Source organism: Perna viridis, chromosome 13 (assembly GCF_037379345.1).
Source record: "Perna viridis isolate PV_CMFRI_1.1 ecotype Kerala chromosome 13, ASM3737934v1, whole genome shotgun sequence".
Taxonomy (NCBI): domain Eukaryota; kingdom Metazoa; phylum Mollusca; class Bivalvia; order Mytilida; family Mytilidae; genus Perna; species Perna viridis.
Window position 1 is genome coordinate 10,945,286 of NC_142457.1, and position 16,838 is coordinate 10,962,123.

The 16,838-nt window shown below is 31.4% G+C and overlaps 1 protein-coding gene and 1 long non-coding RNA gene across 3 annotated transcripts; both read left to right on the plus strand.

Annotated features, from left to right (window-relative positions):
• The first annotated feature begins 2,726 nt into the window (after positions 1–2,726).
• Positions 2,727–7,408, plus strand: LOC148599544 (uncharacterized). Of its 2 annotated transcripts, none has more exons than XM_088558092.1 (2): positions 2,727–2,964; positions 6,093–7,408. In XM_088558092.1, exons 1-2 carry the CDS (start codon positions 2,958–2,960, stop codon positions 6,677–6,679), a joined length of 594 nt encoding a protein of 197 aa, XP_088414218.1. In that variant the 5' UTR covers positions 2,727–2,957; the 3' UTR covers positions 6,680–7,408. The 2 variants fall into 2 exon arrangements, with proteins under 2 accessions (XP_088414218.1, XP_088414217.1); XM_088558091.1 differs by lacking the exon at positions 2,727–2,964 and adding an exon at positions 3,366–3,760.
• Positions 7,409–9,537: 2,129 nt separating this feature from the next.
• On the plus strand, positions 9,538–16,394 carry LOC148599545 (uncharacterized). Its single transcript, XR_015918069.1, has 4 exons — positions 9,538–10,038; positions 11,722–11,749; positions 12,571–12,645; positions 15,835–16,394. It is a non-coding gene; the product is annotated as an uncharacterized LOC148599545 (long non-coding RNA).
• The last annotated feature ends 444 nt before the right edge of the window (positions 16,395–16,838 follow it).

Here is a 16,838-nt window from a genome sequence, read left to right on the forward strand (position 1 = left end):
TTGAATTAGAAAATTATTTGCCAATACCGCGCTTTACAAAGAAAATTCGCGTGCAAATCACAGGCACAACAGTTCCGGATCTAAGCGGTATTGTTCCAGGAGAGGTCAGAAGGGATGTTGTAGATGCTCGGAAATCAAATGCAGCTGAACTCGGTCAGCATGAATGCTTAATTGGATGAGATTGGAACTTCCACAAACTTCCACAACGCAGTATTGTATAATCAAACTTATGGGAAATGACCATATTCGGAATTTCGTTTTTATTTCGGTCGATGTACGATACAATGCCCTCGCCAAGTACTCTATAACAGTTGGGACGAATTGCACGAGATTTTGGCATTTTGGAGCTCATCATAATCAGGTAGAAGGGATGGGAGGCAATACTTTTTTTGTGGCGTTCGAATGCAAGGGCTTCCAAGTACATTCAGTGTGGAAGCGGTTTAAGAATATGGGAATGATATCATCATCGAGAAAGCCAAGAGCAGCTGTACAACAATTCGTAGAGGCAGCAGGAAAGGTATTATACTGGATATGAAGCAGACAAGAGGGACAGAACATGATATATGGAACCAACGAGTTGTGATTGTTGCATAACGTATAACCCATCAACTGGAGAAAGTCATAATCTATGGGCAAAACATCCGAGAAAAATTTGTAATTACCTGAAGACGTTGGAACTAGGCTGAGGGTGCGGCGGACTTAAGTCGGGCATACACATGATGCTAAGGGATTCACTGCAGAATAACATCATATGTAAGTTATCTTTATAGATGTGATAACTTGTTCTTCATTGTTCTTATTGAAGCATGCGTACTTTATTTGAACAAATATGTTACAATCACAAATTCCGAAGAACGCATGAATTTAATAGGTGGATAAAATTTGTTCCGCATCAGATCTACTTTGTTTTCTTGTGTTTTTTTATTACTTTATTGGTAAGTAAATTAATATTTATCGTTTAAGTTGTAAACGAATTCATTATTTTTCCATGGATGTATTACCGTTAAAACGAGATTTGAAATAAAATAGTATTACACAAAACTTTTTGCACGCTTCTGTTGCGATCCGCCAGTATTGCCTAAAGTTTCTGAAGAGTAGAGAAATCTTTGAAACATTACATTTGTGTATGTCAATTTATAGATACTTTAATTTGTTTTAGGTTTTGAAATAAAAATTATTTTAATGTCGTGTTATCAATTTTAATTCGTAAATATGCGTTTTCGAATTTATAGCAATTAAGAAGTATTATTAATATGATAGTTTCGTCTGTACGAGGACGAAGCTGTATATATTGACATTTCTACTTGCCTCTTACAGTTTTACATTGTTTTGGTCAAATATATGAAACTAGTGAAGGTTTTTACTTCGTATTAATAGTTGCCGACCTGGATTTCACTACACATACTAATGTAATCCGTTTAGATTACATGCTCCATGTTTTAGCTGCTCAGCTTCTAAGATCAAAGATTAAATTTGTCTTAGTTGCCAGTATGAGGACTTGGTCCTCTATTAACCATTAAGTTTTTGCTTTCTTTCCAGTGCATTTTTTTTCTTCTAAAAATTGTTGCGTTGACCCGATAGTGGATAGTGTATTCAATTGTCTGCAAAGATTGTGATGTTCAGTGTACAGCAAGATTTTTCTAATGTTGTTCTTTGAAACGGGGTGGTTATATATATATATATATATAACGTCTCAGAATGTGACGACTCTATTCGCTACACTACTCCATCGGATCAAATTGATACAGCGAAGATATTTAAACTCGAACTCGTACCGCTGTGACATCTATGGCAACACCGCCTGCACAAAGTCCAGCGCCCTAGACCACTCGGCCAGCTAGGCTATATAAAAATATAGCTTTCGCTGGCCGGGTCATTCCTCCTCGTAGGATTAATCTAGGGCTGTAACTTAGTACACGATGTAATGAACTGTCACGTACCTCCATACATCATGTACTAAGTTACAGCCCTAGATTAGTCCTACATCTATTGAAAACGATTTAGAATCGTTTTTTTTTATGATGTATGAGGAAGCCATACCTAATACTAATCAATTGTGAAAAGTTTTGTGCTTCCATTGCAATTAGCTCAGCAGGTGTTGCGATGGCTAATGCATTTTGTATCCACTGTTCATTGTAAACCACATGATGAATTTCTTTGGACATTTTCTGGGAACTACATAACTATTAGTAATTTCCGTTATAGATATCCTGTTTTTATTGTTTGCTTTGAATGCATGTTTGGTTTTAATTGGCGTTTCATAGCATTTAATATTAATCTGTATATGTACTAATATTGATCCACGTTCCCATTATCGCTTCAGTGATGTTTAAAATTACAGATTAGCTATAATGACAGTCATAAAAGTCAAAAGTAATCGAACGGGTTAAATGATTAAAGTTGTGAAGGAACGAATATCAGACGAACGGACATAGCGATCACTGTTTACCATCCACCCACTTTAAAGTTAAGCGTAGAACATTAGAAAAACATACAAAAACGACTTGATTCGACCTCATTTAAAACTATATCTGAATTAACAAACCATGTTATATATTCTTGGATATATGTCAAGCTTAAACAAAACACTGCAGCCATTTAAAGAATGGACGTATTTTATTGCAGAATCAAAAGCATCCAATCGTACGAATGTGTACGCAAGCCCCAACATTAATGTCACGCTTCCTTGTTCCATAGATTACTACGATGAAGCATCATGGTTTGGACCATGTTTTAATGACACTGGTAAATGTCATGCAAGACAAGTAACGTACTACGACGGTTTAATTCATCATCCCAGTATTTCAAGTTTAATCCATTTTAAAAACTACAGCAGCAATCAACGAGTACAATACAATTTGCATATTATTTCGGAATTTTCTTTTAAAAACAACGGTACCTACATATGTACAGGTTTTAGAAACAAGTCAATACAAACGAAGACCTACGAAGTTTTAATGAAAGGTAAGCACTTAAGTACTAGTCAACATAAGATTCAGATATTACCAATAGTAAAGTGATTCATGGTGTAGAAAAATCAACCAAAGAAACGATACTTTTTCAGTCTACATATGCTATATTTTTACATAACGATAATTGATTATTTCTGTGTTTAGATCTGCACTTTTCAGAAAATCACACATGTATCTTCCACTAAACCCAACCAAATCAAACAAAACCAAGAACGATAAGTCATGCAAAGTGCCAATTTCATGTACAATATATATAATTTTTATTTCAATGTTTAAAGGGCAACAACCAAATGAAAAACTAAGAATTGTAATTCTTTATCAGTAACTGTTCCTGAACAAAATTTTAAAATGAATTTGGTGTCTGAGTTGCTCATTTACTTTTGTTACTTTGTATGTATGATTTTAGTTACTTTATGTTCTTTGTTGTGCATGTCTGTTTTCCATGCCTAGTCTTTGTCCCTGGATTACATTCTTTTGATTACCACTAGAATCTTAGTTCCCTTGATTACCCTTCGACGTGCATGAGTTACATCCTGTCTGATTTTTATAAAGATTAATACTTATGTATTTTGCTGTATGTCCTTTAATAAAGAATTTGTTACATGTTTTTTTATCCTTAATTTAAATTACACCTTCAAACATATTTATTTACAACATAACATTGAACAAAAAGGTCTGTGGAACAGAGGATGAACATTTAGAACTAGTATGTTCAATAGTCAGTGGTGTACCGGAAGAGAGCATGACATGGTATAAAGGACAGTCTGTGGTAAAAACAGGAGGACCTGGTAAGATTCACTACGCATTCATCCCTACAAAACTAGATCATGGTCAGACATTTTCCTGCGTAGTTCAGAATGAATTACTAAAAAAAAAAAACATTGAACAAAAAAGTGACAAATCGTTTAATGGGTCGAAATATTTGAACCTTTGTTCATCCTGCAAAAAATACATGGTGAATGGAATGTATGTATGTGAGGCAAAAAACGGAATTTCAGACATTGTTGGCAATGACTTCATATCCGGATATATCTATTACAGCTGGACGGTAAAGCACCCATTATTTAACAGATCAAATTTGGTGTTAGACCAATATATTCAAACCAATTGTTCCTTTATCTTAAAATGAAATGAACATGTTGGAAACACTGTAAGACCAAAAAAAAAAGGTTAATGTATTTAGGCAAATGAGCAATCACAAATACTGTTGAAAATTTGCTTTTAATGAGAGAAAGAGCTGTGTCTTTCTATTTGTATTCGTATTATTGTTGTCAAAGGGTCTGTTAACTTTACGGTTACTTTACATGCAAAAGTTTTGTCTATTGTTAATAGTCATGATTGGATAATCGTTTACATAAAGTTTTTGAACTGGGCAATGAATTATTTTGCTTTTTAATGAAAGGTTGATTAAATGGCAGAATGTTTTTCTTCAATGTCAAATGAATCATTACCAAGTGTTGACAATTCAAATTTTATTCTATAGAAGCCATGTGTAGACTTTCCAAAACTTGATAGAAATGTTATTGGAAAAGAATAAGAAATAAATTTAAATCTTTTAAAATTGATTTAGTTAATGAATTTGGAAGTATGAAAAGTAATAGCGGTATCTTTATGCAAAAATGTTTGCTGTTTGCCAAGATTGCATTTCATTACCACTCCTAATTATTCTAAGTAAGCCGTTTGAAAAAGTAAAAAGAATCCATAGTGATGAAACAGGATGTTAAATCGCATTGTTATATTTGGCTTTTTGTTTGCCATGACACATGTAACCATATTCAATGTCGTTGTTCCAAAGCAGAACAAAACATGTGTAATTGTTTCCCATGTTAGTAATTGCAAAATTATATTTAATTAAATAGCATTCTTATAATGACAAAATCATAATTTTAAAGATGTTTTAGACATTTTTTGACCAATAAATTATAAGATTATAACAACTATGACATATAATTGTATAAAATGTAGTTCTCAATTAATTAGGGACCTTATTTAATAAGTTCATTACTGATTTCCATGAGATCAAAACAATTGAATACGTCATTGAATAACCTGTCAAGCAGCAGAGGGTAATTACCATGGCAAAGAAGTTACAGTTATAAACGTTGTTAATATTTCCAAAGCTTTAATGCAAAGATGACTTCGTGATGTAAAAGTTTGCAATATTTGTATTTTCAAATTTTGTCCTTCCGGATAATTGCTCTAAAACACCTACAAATTACTTTGTTAGTTACCATAATACTCGGCTTTACCAAGTTTTCTTTTTGACTTTGTGTAAGGCGATCGTTTACGTTTAAAAAGATATAAACTACTTCATTGATACATTGTTCTTTTAACTGTTAAGCATTAATTACACAATAAATGTAGATATATTTCTAAAATATTTTATTTATATATTTTCTTCTTTTACAGTCTATGTAGATAACTACAATGTTATGCATTAACATAACACATTGCAATAACCAAAACAAGTTTAAAGGAAAAGCTTTTTTTTAATGCATTATGTTTAAAAAATGTGAGCGGTTAACAATTTGAGCGGTTAACAATTTTGTGAGCAGTCAAAATGACTTAAACAACTTTTTAAAATCTTTCAAAATCTACGAGAAAAAAAAAACATGTCTTGTGGTTTAATCAGTTTTAGTGCTAGTGTTAAATGTTAGTTTATTTGTGTTTAAATAAAGCAAACAAAATATACTTAAAATATCAGTCGCCAGTCATAAAAGTTTAAACTGTTATGCTATTTTTTGTTTTGTTTTTGTTTTTTTTCCGAAAAAGAATGTTCGTAGTCTTGCAATCGATTTGCGCATTATTGTAAAATTGAACTCACTCAACCACTGGGGTTATACTGTATATATATATATATTGCATTCGTGTTGAACATGATTTTTATTGTATTGGTATGCTTACAATTCGAGGAAACTTGCAATAAATTTTTATACAGAACAAAATACAAAGAAAGAAAGGAAGCTTCAAACATACACATTCATGACATATTTGGTTATGTTTTTTTTTATGTTCTTTTTTATGTTTTTTTCTGTACTAAATGTTGCGTTTTTTTGTGTTGTCAGTTGGTGGAGAGTTTACATGTATCTGTAAACTGATGGATATTATTTTATATTTCAGACGGCACAAAAACATCAGCAAACATCAAGAAAGGTGTTTTTAACCAAGGGTTTTTAATTGCCATATCTGTAGGATCGAGTATTTTTGGAGCATTTCTAACAGCATTTGTGTTTTTTTGCTATAATTTACTAAAGAACAGGTCAAATTTGTTTGACATCACTCAGACCATAAGTACAAACAATGAAACTAAGTATGACGAAATAAACGAAATAGAGGTTCGTAGAATTTCTGATACCTTCCGACAAAGACAAGAAGACCGTACTCTTTTCATGGATTCAAGAGCAGCAGAGCAATCACGTATAGTATCTCCATCCCATGTTGATGACACAGACGAACGTGACAAAACCTCCGACGAAAGAGAATATATAACATCGGAGGAGTATGCATGGGGTCAGGAGTGTTCCAGTTCAAACAGCGAGACTTCAAGCTATAAACCGTATAATAGCTACATAAATGTACAATCAAACTTACGAAGTTCATATCAATCTCCTGTCGGACAAAATCGTATGGACAATGACACAGGAAGCTATGACGAACTTACAAGGGAATTACAAAATAGCACAGACTACTACAACTTACGTGTATGAGAAAGAAAACGTGTTCTAACCATATTTCTTATCAAGGATCCCGCAGACATAGATACAAGTTCTTTATAAAGAACTCATTTTCTCTGCATTTCATTTTCAGTAACATGTCAAAATTATCGTAGAGTTTTTCCAATTTATGGTTTCTTACATATACTTGCCGGCAGTTAGAGTAAGAAGGGAACCAAGTTTATAGCGGTAATAAAAAAACAGACATGGAAAACAGACATACACAACCAAGAACATAAAGTAACTAAAATCATGCATACAAAGTTGTTGTGTTTATAGTTGTCCTTGCTTTTTCGTATACCGCGGACTTATTTTTTATGAACAATTCGGTGCGTGTTTCTAGAAAAGCAGAGGACGCTTACCCTACCGGTGCACCTGGTAAAGGCTCCCATATTTTAGTGGAGTCCGAGTTGCTCATTTTCTTTTGTTGCTTTGTACGTATTGCTTTAGTTACTTTATGTTCTTTGTTTTGTTTGTCAGTTTGTTCTGCATTGATATTGCTGTGTGTTATATACACTTTCTTTCCTTTGATATTCTTATTGAATGAATTTTATCTGGAACTTTTGCCTTTCAAGTTTGTTAATGGTTTTATAACTAATTATAGAAAAGTAAGTGCAAACATGGAATTGTGTATAGCACAACAGTTCTACCAAAATGTTTTTACAACAAAACGCGAAATGTCCAAATATAGTAACTTGTCGATGTTTTCAAAATTGCGTTCGAATTTAAGGACTGATAATTTTATAAATAAAACGGCTTTTAAAAGTGTAATAGGCTTTTTTGTCTCAAATATACAAGCAAAATGCGACCTGGGGAATCTGTTTGAGTTTAAATACATTATGACACTAGCTGGTAATTTCTAATTCTCATCAATTTATTTTGGTTACATATACACCTTTTTCAATAAAAAAAGAAAGAAAAAAAAGACACAGTAAAGATAGACTTTTACTATTTCTGAATAAGCATTGTTATAAATCAGTGTTAACGTATGGATCAATAAACGTGGTCCACAGTAATTTTTCACGACAGAATCTTTTAAACTATTTCCAAACAAGAATTCAAATGCAGATAAATGAAGGTAAAGGTTGAAATGAATAAGAGTAATGCAGTTAATAAACTAAAATCATTAGTTTATTTTAAAGGAATGCAACGTAAGATATAGACCAACAATGCAAGGAAAATAACAAAATAAGCAAGAATCTGACTCAACTACATAACAAAATCATGGCCCTGTTGTTCAACAAAGTTTTCTTAAATCCAGTGTTCAACACAATTGTTTAGTCAGTTATTTCATGTATTGTACAATTGGCATTCTCACTAAAATTCCATTACCTCTTACATTGCTTTGATTTCCATAATTTGGTAATTCTATTTGAAACGTTTCTGTGAAAAACAACGAATTTCTAAGACGGCCATAAACAACAGTTTGACAACAACGAATTGGAGATCGTCAGTAAACCAAAAATCATTACGTGATGAAAATACTTTTCATTTTAAAAGATGAAATGTCTTTTTCATACTATTATAATGACAGATCCTGAAATCTTATTTAAAAGGATCAAGTCTGTCTTTTAAAGTGATTCATGTACGAGATCAGTGGGACTCATACCTACATTGCTTTTTATATAAAAACTATTTTCAGTACATAATTTTTGTTAAAGAGACATGGAGATAAGGTTGTAAATGTTCCTTTTTTAAACAGATTTGTCGTTTAAAGGAAAAATGGTCGAATGCTACCTAACCTCTAACCTTGATTTCTCGTCTGTATCTCGGAACATATGTTTTTGTTTCTTAGTGTTTAGCACATTTTAATGAAGTCGATATAACATTTACAAGAGTTTCAATAAGAAATAAATCACGGAAACTCTATTTTATTCTTGTTTACCACGGGCTGACCATTTACGCCCATTATTTTAGTCAAATAATGCGACATAAATGGTCAGTCTGTGGTAAAACTATGAAGCACGTGGCGAATGCTACCGAGAATGTATGTTAGTGATTTTTACGGAAAATATCTTAGCTTTTCTAAAACATAACGTTTAATATCTTTATCAAATATAAATTTGATGTTCATTCATTCTACTGAAATGAATGAAAACAGCTGACACATCGGAATGTTATCTGTGTATGTGTGTTTTTTTTTGTTTTTTTTTTGTTTGTTTGCACGATTAAGGTGGGGAGTAATTTACACACACGCAAGCCACGCCAAATAAGTCGAGAACCGCTCATATGCCAATCGAAAATCGACCACAGTTGTGATCTGAAAGCCTATTAAGGACGTTATATTAGAAGATTCAATAACTTCAAAAACAAAACGAATGTCAATTTAGTTATGTCATAGATTTTAGATCCTATTTTACAATGATTTTCAAAATGTATCAAAAACATCTGAAACTATATAGTCGTGTATCATGAATTCATAATATTACTCTCCAAATGATACGAGAACACCTCTCGAACGTTATTGATTTTAGATTCTATTGTAGTAGCAATTTCAAAATATTTCTGATTTTTCTTTGTTTTTGAAGTAGAAGAAAAAATAAAAGGCTCATCGGAAATATTGAATTGACCGCAATACGAATTGCGTATTCTAATTTCAAAATTCAATCTTTGTCATAATCAGCAAGTACTTGTTGAACAGGAAACTGTAACTACAGTATCAGGTATATCAATGATAAAATTTAGTTTATAATATCCATATCAAGGATCTGTCTGGTTCTATATGGACTTTAAAGTAGGTATTTACAAGACTACTAAGTAAATATGTACAGAAGAAAGAAAACAAATGATAAAGAATACAAAACTAAAAGTGAAGAATTTCCATCTGCTCATTTATTCAGATACGGTTTTTTTTCAAATGTGTACTCTACAAACTCTATGAATTTAAAAGAAACAAACATGTATTTTTTTTATTTCATTTTATTATTATTGTTATTATTATTCTTCTTATTATTATTATTATTATTATTTGGAAATGTCGGCTAAATATAAACCACCGTATAATCTTGTTATATAAAAAATTCTAATATCTGAGTTCAACGTTGGCATGTCTTCTCCATGTTTATGGAAAGTCTAAATGTTCTCATTCTACATAATTTAATTTGGTACAAAGTACGCTTTTTGATTGAATCAAAAGCCGGAAAGAACATTGTTTTTTTTTTGTATAACTTGGTCAACTTTAAGCCACGCCTCCTTTTAGTGAACTACTTTTTATGACTTATTTACGATCGAATGAATGAAATGAATGAAATATTTTATCCTCAGCCAAAGAAGTTAAAGTCTGTTTGACAGAAGAATTAAGAATTAAGTGGAATGCTGAAGTTCGTGATAAATAAGTAAAAGTTTTGATACATGTAAGTACTTGTCGAAGTTTATTTCGATTTTTTTTAACATTAAGTGTAAAGATTTTGTTTGTACACGCAGACGGACCACGTGTTCAAATTACTGAAGACGTCTTATCGTCCATTGAAGGAAATAACATCACCATTCAATGTTCGTCAGACGCTAATCCACCAGCGTCTGTCACAAGCATTATAAAGGATGGAAATAACAACTATCTTGTATGCTGTGAAAATTCATCATGCAGTCTGAGATTAAACGGTTCACGTGAAGAGAGTGGACAAAATACATGTACAGCAAAAAACATGATAGGAGAGGGAAATAAGACTACTTCTGTCAGAATACATATCATAGTTTCTGAAAAGAGGTTGATGTACTAATTGCCGTGTCTGACTGTTAATCAATATTGATCTTTAGGATAATATAGGGTTTGTTCAACGCTTAGTACAATCTAAATTCATCCCCTGATATAATCCCATTTAGGCATAATATTATTTTAGAATCGGGTTTTGTATCAAGTCAAATAGAAATTGAAAGATATGCTACGTAAATCTGCATTTTACAGAAGATAAGGTGTGTATCATGTTTTATCATAACTAGTGGAATAAAGCTTATTTCTGAAAATTATTTTTTTTGTATCTTATTGTAAGTATATACTTTTTCACAACACGAATACAGTACGTTGATGAGAAAGCTTGCTTATTTAACAATAATTCAAACTGTGGTGTATATCCCAATGAAATATGCAAATTTATCATTTGGTCCTGTTATTTCAACACCTTTGTATCTTTCACTTCAGATAAAATTCGAATAGGGTATATGTATACTGCATTACCTATTGGTTCCTTTGTCGTCCTAGTTGTAGCCGCTTTGATTTAACGAAAAGGTAGGATTGTGGCTACAATGTCTAAATTTCTTAATAAAAGAATGCGCCTATTTCTGATTTAGAAATTAGTACAGTTATTCAACGGTTTGGGAGGTAACATATCCCTGGATTGATATTACTGTAGTGCATATAGGTATATTATAATATCTATGTAGATCAATTACGTAAACAACCAGTAATTTGTTTTAATTTTTTCATATCAGTTGACAAATAAAAGACAAGAAACTTGTTTCATTTTATATTTTTTGCTTTGTGTAACATATTTTTACTATATCTTTTTATCTCATTGTTTTGCAATAATAATGTTTTCATTCCGTCTTTGATGTAACATCGAACTATTTAATCTTTCTTGTGATGTTATCCCACTTTATATTTCGATGGGTGTCCGTCCCTCCTACATTCAATACAAAATCTTTTATCTGGTACTCCTTATTCGCCACTAAATGGAATTGAATGAAACTTTCACGGAATCTACATGTTCCCATATTGTGCATGTCTCGTATATGGTTGATTTTGAACCAAATCAATCTGGGGTTTCACATATTAAACATATCATAACATGAACTTTTGCATTTGTGAATACGGGGACATTGAGGAACAATCTCCGTTACTCCTCCTACACCACTTCATGAAATTGAATAAAACTTTGATAGAATTTTTATTACGTGTTCACATTGTGTACCTTTTATTTTACATATTGATCAAACAGAATATAAAGGCTAAAAGGTATCTAGTTTGTGTGCATTGCTCACAGTTTTTTTTCTAGTTTTAAGTAGCTGTTGGTTTAATAAAATAAATTTTATTTTTGAAGGTAACCAAGTTTGCAAATGGTGTGTAAGGTACGTTTAAACAAAATTTGTGTTTTATTGTTTTAATAAGACCTCTATTGAGTCCATCAATATTTCTATTTAATTTTTGCATTCTTTAAGACTATTTCTGGGATGATATTTTCGTTGATATTTTGCTTGGAAACAAGATTCGTTGAAAATCTTAGTAGCTTGAATTTAGTCACTTAAGATAAATAAGCAAGTATTTACCTAGTTTGTGTACAGTTTTTGGGGTCTGTTACTTATTCTGCAAAGTTTTGAACCCAAAAATTTAGATTGTTTGTTGGGGTTTAACGCCCGAGCAGCAATATGTCAGCAAACATGCATTAAGTGTTTGTTTAATCCACTAATGCATTACATTCATGTGCAACATTTTGAGTTATACAATCATATTCTTGTTTTGCAGTTACTTCTGTTCATTTCCTTGTTCACACTTTTTTTCTACACCGGACATTCAACGACTTGGACAATAATGTCAATGAAGGTCAACCAAGTAAATGAGTATCAAAACACGAGAAATTGAAAAACTGACTTATGCCTGTTATATCGACGCCTTTCCAATAATGTTTCGTGACGGATTTTCTTGTAAATTTTGAATTCGTGAAATAAACGATGTTGAAATATGAAGGTCATGAACTCCTCAATGCTGTTTAAGCCTCTTATAAAAAAGGGTAAAAGTGTTTATGGGCTTATAATTCATTATTCACACGGTCACATCATGTTTTAGACACTAGTGTATTTTCATCAACAACTAATTCAATGTTTTAAATATATTAAGACGCAAAGTGTAAATGTCTACGTTAATTGTATCAAGAGTCTTTTTTATTGGATAGAACAAGTAAATGAACTAGCAGTTGAAAACCAAGCATACCTGTCATTTGATTCACTACCAAGAATGTTACAAAATGGTTAGTAGAGTTATGTATTTACTTTACTATAAGAATGTGTTTCTAGTCCCATACCTAAAACATATGAGGTTTTTGCTATCTCTTTTCTTGAACTGGAATGAAACAACATTGACATATGTATTATTAATTCCCGATTCTCAACGTCTGTATTCTGTATTCTTTGCAGGAAACAGAAACGCAAACCGAAGCTTGCTTTGTCAAGAAGTAGGTGCATTGGTAATTTTCTGATTTATGACTAATTTGGCAAGTTTTTTTTATTTTGTCTGTGTTTTATGCACTTGGTTCGTACCAATTTCCTGTTACATTTATATTGAATTATGAAATACTTTGAATTCAAACTTTATAGACCATGGACCAACATAACCACATTCCCTCATTAAGGGATTTTTGGAGACCTACATAGCGTTATTTATTGATGTATTCTAAACACATTTCTGCCAAAATGAAAGTTCTAGCTCAGGATTAAGAAAATAACGAAGGACGTGACGTGGAAGAGCAAAATGTGGCCAAATAAAGAAAATACAGATACATCAAATCGTAACATATAATAAAAAAAGTTTTGTTTTCAACTTTTAAATGAGTATATATTTCATGGTTTTCGTTACAAAATTAGAGAAAAAATGATCACTCCTCAATTTTCCACTGAAAATTTCTAAGTCTCGAGATCATCGGCAACCCCTTTAAAGATTACTTGCAAACAGGGATATTTTTAAAACGTGGTTTAATACGAACCAAATCCCTCTTGTTTGCTCTTAGTAATTGCAGCGTTATAAACATCAAATGGAGGTTGAATAAATAAGCCCTCCCTATTTCAGTTAATATGAGCGTATCGTATTTATATAAGGAATTGACACTCTTTTGATTTTTTTTTATTATTACGAAAAGTCTATAAAACGTTCATTACGTATGAATTATAAATTTTAGCCTCTTTGGTCAATCCTTTTTGTGATGAAAGAGTTGCGGTAGAAATTTATAGGATTGAAGACCTGAGTCCTTCAACTTTTCACAAAATAACAGTTAAGGCTTTTTAAATTTCCATCAATATACTGTAATCACAAAAACATTAATAATAAACATGAACTTGTTATGAAATTCATAATTCATGACAATATCAAAGTGAGCTAAAACTAATATATCATTTAAAATTGGAACCTAATGATGGGAAAATGAAAAATGTTAGACTAGACCTTTTCAATCTTTGTGTCTGAATTAAATGAATAAGATAATTCGTTTCCTGAAATATTCGTAGTGTTGGTAATAATGAGACATCCTAAATCAATTTCTGATCATGAATATATACGAAAACGAGACAAGTCAAATTCTGCCCTTCGCTACTTCATTTGAATTGTAGGATATTGAACTTAAGAACTTAAGAAAAAAAGTCTAGCAAATAAAACTAAAATAAATCCCGCATGTATTCTTAAAGCAACATTTCTTTTATATTATACAATTCAGTAAATATGATTAGTCGTTTGGTTTTCATTGTGTTATGGTTTAATGCAATTTAATGCCTACATATTTTAAGTTTGTATTGAATGATGCACCGACAAACTGCTGTACCAAGTTATAAACAAATAGATATTACCAAAAATTGTGGTTTCCTAGTATTGCTACACCGCTTAGTTTTGTTTTGTTTAATTTTGTTTCAAATACTCTCAGTTCATTCACAATCGCTGGAAATGTCGTTTGACAAGATAATACAAATGTATATTTTTACGACTACTAGTCATTCACTATTTATCGTCTGAACTTTAATCTGTGATATTATTAGTTACATGTAAGGGTGTTTAAATATCACAATATTTCTCCTTTTCAGTTTTATGAATTTTTTGAAGGGCAAATCTATTTTTTTCGATTTGTTTCCTAGATGAACACCATTTAGATAATTGGAAAAATTAAACGTTCAATCTGATTATTATCATTTTAAGCTTAACTACAATTTAGCATACATATCAGAAGCCAGACGAATAGTGTTAACTAGTACTTCTTCTTTATAGTTTGATTGGGCTTTTTTTCAAATTCAAAAATACATTATGCAGTTATAATAAATAATTGTATCGTTTTTATCAATTGATTACACAGAAACCTACAAAACTTGTTCAGAGGGTCTGTCTCTAAAAGCGATGACTATATATTCTAATTTGGGATTTGCCTCGTGCAGAATAAGTGTAGATTAGTTTTATGCGATTCAAAAGTCTATGAGTTTGGGAATAAGTATTTAAAGAATCAATTATCTATGAGGCTAAAATAATTTAAAATGAAACTTTTTTGATCAATTCCCGATATTTGATAATAACTTACAATAAAATCAGGAACTGTTATTTTTTTTATTGTTTTGTTTTCCAATTTTGATTTCGTAAAAATATGAAACTGATAATGATGATGACTAGTCAATCCATTAGATATATGATATGTGTGTCATGTAGGTCTTCTTTGGTTATGCATATCATTGTGTTTTAATTTGGTCATTTAAACAATAACTCGAGTAAGTTTCAGTGGATACCATATTACCATATTACCGTATTTTTGAATACGTCACATTAAAACAAATTGAAATACTTGTGTCAATAGAAAAGTGTTTGAGCTGAATGTTGTAAAAGTTACTACTAAGACGGAAACTAGTTCATTTTGAGATGCTTCATTATCATTTATATTTGTAAATGAATGTTTTAGTTGCAACAGTTGGATACAAAACTACATTTTCACTAATGATGGGATTTTGACATAAGTTTTTCATTCTAATATGTGTTTTAAGACTTTAGAGGTAATTCAAAATCCATCAAAATTTTACTTTGAGGATTTTTTTTTAATTTATAAAAATGTATGAAAATTGCCTATTTTTCAGATTTTTGTGGGCACAAATGTTTTATAACGGAAATAAGGAATTGTCTGCCCTTCGGAAACTTTTTACTTGACCAAAATGTATCATAATCACGCATTTTGTGTTATATTTTAGCATGTACGAGTCAAGTAAATCAAACTGATTGGTGTCGACTAGTCGTCTTTAAAGGGGTAAACTTTTGAAAAAAGTTGCAAAAACTGATGCAAAAATCTCTCTGTGGGAAAGAAGGGGGGGGGGTCGTTATCTGGCCAATGAACTACTTTCTTATATGTCACTTGATAAACTTATAACCAACCGAACTTATTCAAAATGAAGTTTTTTTTCTCTTCACATTTTCAATATTTCAGCAAAATTACAATTAAACTATGTTGAATTAGACTTTAATGAGGCAGCCCAGAGATTCCAAATTCAGGAAGGAGACAAACTAATATATTCAGACATTGATCGAACAATGAGTGCTCCGCAATTGGATTCATCCGAATCTGAGGAAGATAAAGATGAAAACGACGACGACGACGATTTCGTGACCCTTGAGGACATCGCTGAGTTTATGAGGGAAAAGGGTATGACGCCACCGTTTGATAAATGAAACTGTCGAAACAGTTTCCACATCTTGGTTTGATGAGTACAACACCTTATGCATTACCATTAACATTTAAAATCATAATAGTGGAAGAGAACGAATATGGGTATCGTAACAAATACACCATTTAATAACTTAATACAGTAAACTTTCATCGCGATGACAAAATTTGATATGCAATTTTCAATGTTGGTGTAACTTTGATTTTCGTTGTTGTGTTCAGCAAAATCATCTACAACGGAATAATAGTTGTTGAAAATAGGAGCGAGTGTTAGTGTCATTATTCAATAGTAAGTAAGATTTTTACTAATAAAAATGTTACATACAACATGTCAGAATAAGAATACGGTAAACTCTCCGTTAAAACAAAGTTTTACCTCTAATTAAGAAACAAAAAACAAAAAAGGAATATATTGAATATAACTTACTGGTCTTTATCCTAGATAGCAACAAAAAGTCAACCCAATAACCCCAACGGTAGAAAACTTTAAATGTAAACTTTCAAATTTCCATTTAGACTTTTTTCAACAAGAGATGTAACGCTTGCTTTACCTTATTTTTTTTTCTTTACGATATACAAACGAGTGGATTTTTGTTTATAAGAAATGTATCTAACAGAAATTAATGTTTTCGATTAATGTTGCGAACTTTTTACGTCTGTTCAATGCAGATTTCGAGATCTGAATATTCAGTTGTTGAAAAGGGCACTCACCGTTGAACCATAGTTTAAATCTTTAGTTTTTGCTTCCGACTTATAGCATTTTCACC